General features: G+C 41.8%; 1 protein-coding gene across 1 annotated transcript; it reads right to left on the bottom strand.

The window, feature by feature from the left end:
• Positions 1–252: 252 nt before the first annotated feature.
• On the bottom strand, positions 253–1,050 carry CH25H (cholesterol 25-hydroxylase). The gene has a single exon (XM_068258928.1). It carries the CDS (start codon positions 1,048–1,050, stop codon positions 253–255), a length of 798 nt encoding a protein of 265 aa, XP_068115029.1.
• Between the last annotated feature and the right edge of the window lie 4,746 nt (positions 1,051–5,796).

The raw sequence follows: 5,796 nt of genomic DNA, 5'->3' as shown, positions 1-5,796 counted from the left end.
TAATACTCCCTTTTTTCTAGATGCAGTGAGACCACATACAAACTAATTGCATCCTAACATCCTTTCAAGTAAAACATCAGCTGACCAGAGATGATTGATGAATTGCATTTTTCTTCCATAGTGATGCACATTTGTTTGCAATTTGAATGTAGATTGAAATTGGACCAATCAAATGCAGTTGAAGCCAACTTGGATTGGTCCAGTTTCTCTCTACATATGAGCAAAATTGACAAAAGGCTCTCCGCACTAGCATCAGTCACGTGACTGCTTTGATGTCTGCTTTGCCAGTGTACTGAACAACTTGTCCCAGTGAGTAAAGTAAGGTGCATAATTCCAGACAAACTTCTCATGGTGGAGATCGTGATGGGTTGGTCCCCCACACAACCCAAAGGGTACCAGTTTGTGCGTAGCCCATGGCAAGTCATAGCCACAATGGTCCTCCACTGACAGGTAGATGTGGATGATGAAGACAGCCATCTCAGTCATTGGGTGACAGCCCATCATCACTGGGCTGACATTGGCAAAGAACCCCAAGGACAGCATCTCCCAAGTGCTGGAATATTGAGTGGTCAGGGCAAAGGTGGCAGTGAACTTGTGATGCATCTTATGGAAGGTCTTGTACAGCCAGGGGATTTTGTGATGCAGCAAGTGCCAGGTGAAGTACTGGAAGTCAAATAGCAGCAGGCAAGCAATGATGTCCAGTATGAAGCGATGCAGCCCGGGTGCCAGGGACTGCAGCTGAATGGGTCTCCTCCAGTACCAATAGGTGACAGTCAGTGGGAATATGAACACCAGATGACTGTAGATAGTGTGGGTCAAGCAGTGCAGCACCATGCCCAACGTGGGTCTGGATTTGGGCTGTACCTGGTACTTCTTCAAGGCTGGTATTCTGAGACACAGAAGGTCCAGTGCCATGTATGGCAGACAGAAAGCCATATAGGTAATGAATGAGAACATGGCTGGGTAGAAGGGAGATCTGATGATGTGCTCTCGAGATCTTACAAAGTCCCATAAAGGCTGCAGGAACTGAGAGCATCCCTGTTCTGTCATCCAGCTGGTAAGAGGGTAACTGCACTCTGCTGCTGTTTGTAGCAATGAATGATCTCAGGACAGGTCCTGCTGCCTAATATATTCTCTTACTTGTTTTTTTCCCCTCTCCCTGGAAAGGACCAGATGTGGGAAATTAATTTCCAAGGAAAAGTGTGTTGTGTCATTAATGAGCTGTCCTTATTGCGAAACATAAAGGCATCTAAAACTGCTATGCTTGATATATTGAAGTTTGATAACAATGACTTCATTATTTTACCAAATGCGGTGTGCCATTACAAGCAAGCATACATTGTGAGCTACATGCTCCAGCAAGCCCCTTACTCCAACTTACCTATCTCCAGTTATCATCAAATACATCATTCCATTTAAATCATAGTGGAAGTGGCATGATGAGATGGGCATACCGTTTGATGCGAAAGTTTGGGCAACCTTGTTAATCATCATGATTTTCCTATATAAATCGTTGGTTGTTACGATACAAAATGTCAGTTAAATATATCACATAGGAGACACACACAGTGATATTTGAGACGTTAAATGACGTTTATTGGATTTACAGAAAATGCACAATAATTGTTTAAATAAAATTAGGCAGGTGCATAAATTTGGTCATTTTATTGATTTCAAAACCTTTAGAACTAATTATTGGAACTCAAATTGGCTTGGTAAGCTCAATGACCCCTGACCTACAGGTGAATCCAAATATAAGAAAGAGTATTTAGTATTTAAGTGGGTCAATTGTAAGTTTCCCTCTTCTTTTAATTTTCCCTATCATATAGGAGATACACACAGTGATATTTGAGAAGTGAAATGAAGTTTATTGGATTTACAGAAAGTGCGCAATAATTGTTTAAACACAATTAGGCAGGTGCATAAATCTGTGCACCACAAAAAAAGAAATGAAATCAATATTTAGTAGATCCTCTTTTTGCAGAAATGACAGCCTCTAAATACTTCCTGTAGGTTCCAATGAGAGTCTGGATTCTGGTTGAAGGTATTTTGGACCCTTCCTCTTTACAAAACATCTGTAGTTCATTCAGGTTTGATGGCTTCTGAGCATGGCCCAAATTTATGCACCTGCCTAATTTTATTTAAACAATTATTGCTCACTTTCTGTAATTCCAATGCTTCATTTCACTTCATAAACATCACTGTGTGTCTCATATAAGATATATTTAACTGCCATTTTTTATGGTAACAACCAACAATTTATACAGGAAAATCATGACGATTAACAAGGTTGCCCAAACTTTCGCATCCCACTGTATGTACATACAGAACTAGCTTTGCTAAGAAATTGTCTGAAATTCCTTTGTTTTTTTCCAGTACAGCAAATGTAAAAAATAAAACAAGAAAAAAGCCTAGAATAGTTATGTATGCAAATAGACTTATGGAAAAGCTTGTCTTATTCAGAGCTGGTGGACACCAAGAGCGCTTCTGAGCACTTCTAAAAACTCCAGAGCTTTGAAAAGCGATTGGCTTATGTATTTGAATGGCATGAATCACACCAGAGCGATGTTATTTTCTCCCAAGCGCAAACGCGGGTCCTGCAGCATTTCTGCGCTTTTCTAAGGTGATTCAGCCTCAATGTTAAGTATAGGAAAGTGGAAAATCGCTCTGAAAAGCGCTAGAACAGAGCGAGTTTCCAAGCATTTTTGTTACTGAAGCTGTTTAGTTCCAGCTCTACTGTAACAAGAAACGCTACACAAAAACGCTCCAAAAATTGCTAAGCACGATTAGAAAATCGTTAGGCACATGCCTAGAATCGCTCTGAAAAATCACTTCAAAAAGCGTTGAGCGTGTGCGGTTACGCTAGCGCTTTTTGGTGTGCACTGGCCCTATGTCAGTTTTTCTGACTGAGAAAAGGCTTGTGTTAGGTTTTGGTGCTGGAAAATTCAAAGGGTCACTAATTCTGTTTGTTTCTCAGCTCAGCAAGACATATTTGTCACAGCAGCTGTTTAGAATTAAGTCTTAAAATAAAGTCCTTAAACTGAAATAAAAACATGATGCTCAGTTCTATATTAGTAGCAGTAGAGTATTGTACCGTATTAGCCATAAGTAAAAGCAAGACATTTTGAATCAGGATGATACCATTTATTAGCCAATAAATGGTATCATCCTGATTCAAAACTTCTTGGATTTCTATATTTTATTTGACTTTAGTAAAACATACACAATCAATCATCTCTTAAACTTATTTTCACTTTGAGTTTGCTTTAAAGTCTTATAGCAAACTTTTGTTGCAGGCAGGGGTGTATTTATGAGAAGGCCTGCAAAGGCCCAGGCCTTGGGTGGAAAAAGTGGAGGGGAGGCAGGATTCAGGAGAGGCTACATGTCAAAGTATATCATCTCTCCTGGTCCGCTGCCACACTGTTTTGCTCTGCACACAATGTCTGTAGCCTGAGCTCCAGAGTTCCCTGCATATCTCTCACTTCCTGCGATGGTAGTCACAGCATCGCCTCCTGCGTACGCTGTCTCCTGATGATTCTGTCCTCTACATGAGCAGGACATACATGCTGCAGTAGAGAGCAGAACACCTGTTCAGTGAGTTTTCCGGCACACATTCACTGATCATGGACAGGGAATATCAGCTCCACTTTCCAGCTGTCAGACAGTAACATTATTGCTGGTCAGCTGCTGTTAGCCTTGGGTGCTGGAATGTACAAATCTGGCCCTCATTGCAGAGCTCCTTCTTTTGAGGGGATACCCATTCCAGTAGACAGTATACCTGTTGCAGGGTCACACTAATTTTTTACAACAGTACATTGACTCTCCCTTGGTGCCCATGGCTGCCCCTATCTCCCAGGATCCTAGCAAAGCCCTGTTATACAGTATATATTGTGCATATCCTTAACCCTTTTGTCTGATTACAGAGCATACAGGTGTACATGTAAGCTTATATATTACCACCATTGCATTTTGCATTGGGTGTTTTGTACACTGCTACAGGTATGCTTATGTGATCAGACTAACTGACTTTGCATTTCTGTGTCTCTACACAGTTTATGTGTTTGTTGCCCTATATTATAGAATGTTATGTTTCCTCCCAAAGTCCCGGTGGCTGTATTGTAACACATTTATTTTTATATAGATATAATTTCCAAATGTGATTATATATTATTTATATTTAATATTATTTTTAAAATATAGGCAGCAGGAGCTGCACTGGATAGAGGTCTGCAGGCAGAGTAGGATCGACCTAGACAGGTGCTTTGAGCCTAGTGGAGGTCAAGGGGCCCACCTGTCACCTTCTCAGACCTCTCTACACTTCAGCTTATCAAAAGGACCACAAGGGGGGGACCCAAATCTACATTGCCCAGGGCCTCCTTACATCTTAATCCATCTCTGCCCATGGGGGAGCTGAACAGTTTTGTTAATTATTATAACTATTCAAAGCATATACAGAAGTGCTCATTACCAGCATAGCACAGTTGAAGAACTAATACCATAGTTCGGGGGGCTCTGATTAAAGGGCCCCAGTGTGGTCACAACCTCTGCATCCCCTATTGCTACATCCCTCCATTTATACAATTTTTAGAATTATATATTGGGTCCTCTGGATCCAAAAATTAGCCATTAAAAAAAACCACTTCTATATGACATAGCAGCATACAGACAGAGGGCCCAGAATGGGGACTTCCTGAATCATTTCTAAATGACATAGCAGATCATTTTTCAGTCATATCCATTTTTCATATACAATACACCTAACCATCCTACCGATAGGCCTATCACTAACCCTACTGCAGATACACCAAACACTAACCTAACCTAACCTATAGCCGGGTTCTGGCTATACTGTAGCTGAAAATCTCATAGTTACAGCTGAATGCCAGTCCTTGGCTATTTTACAGCTAAATTCCAGCAGTTCTCTGTACCCAATCCACACACTCCGGCACCCACAACAGTTATCATCACAGTCTATGGCCACTATTGTCTTATTTACTGAGACCTCTACAGGCTGCAGATCTTTAAAGGTCCTATGTGATCATGAAAACCTGGCCTCCAATTTCTAAAAGTTTTCTGCTACTATTGTAGAAGGAGATTGCACCCCTTACCTGGGTAATAGTAGACACTAGGTTAGCAAATGTATGATTGGAGTTGTCTGTACTCATATGCAAGAAGAGGATTTTATTATTTTGTAAATCCAGGACAACCTATATTCATTGTGGGTGTCTGTGTATTCACACTGTGAAATCTCTCACCACAAAAAAAGACACCACTAAACCAATAGGCAAGAAGTGCTTAGCACTCAGATGTTACAGTGCTGGAGGTTTTAATCATGACAACAACTTCCACAGACAGTGGTGTAACTATAAGTCTTGCACCCCCCCTTCCGCATAAACTTTGAAGGGGCCTGATAACATTGACACCATTTTCCCCATCCCCTTTGGCAGGGTCGGGCTGAGGCAGAGGCGAGAGAGGCTCCCTCACTCAACTATCATTCCCCTATTGTGTTTGAAGCAGAGAGAAATAAGAAGAGGGGATACATGGCAGTGGCTGCAATCCAGATCACTAGAGATTAAGGTGTCGGGAGGGGTGTTGTTTGGGGGCCCTATGTCGCCTTTTAAGGTTTGTACACACGTCTGACTGAAGCCAACGACGGGTCCGTCGGCACCTCCCACTGGGCGGGTTTTCAGCAGGCAGTACAGCGTGTGTACAGTCTGTCGGTGGACTAATAAGGCTGTTTCTGAATGATCCGCTGGGTGGATCGTTCAGAAACAGCCTTATCAGTCCACCGACAGA

The sequence above is a fragment of the Hyperolius riggenbachi genome, chromosome 10 (assembly GCF_040937935.1).
Source record: "Hyperolius riggenbachi isolate aHypRig1 chromosome 10, aHypRig1.pri, whole genome shotgun sequence".
Classification (NCBI taxonomy): Eukaryota; Metazoa; Chordata; class Amphibia; order Anura; family Hyperoliidae; genus Hyperolius; species Hyperolius riggenbachi.
Note: the sequence above shows the minus strand (reverse complement) of the source record. Positions and strands in the feature narration are given on the sequence as shown.

Bases quoted from the DNA above. Each gene is read 5' to 3' on its own strand.
- CH25H (XM_068258928.1), bottom strand. From the start codon at position 1,050: ATGACAGAACAGGGATGCTCTCAGTTCCTGCAGCCTTTATGGGACTTT.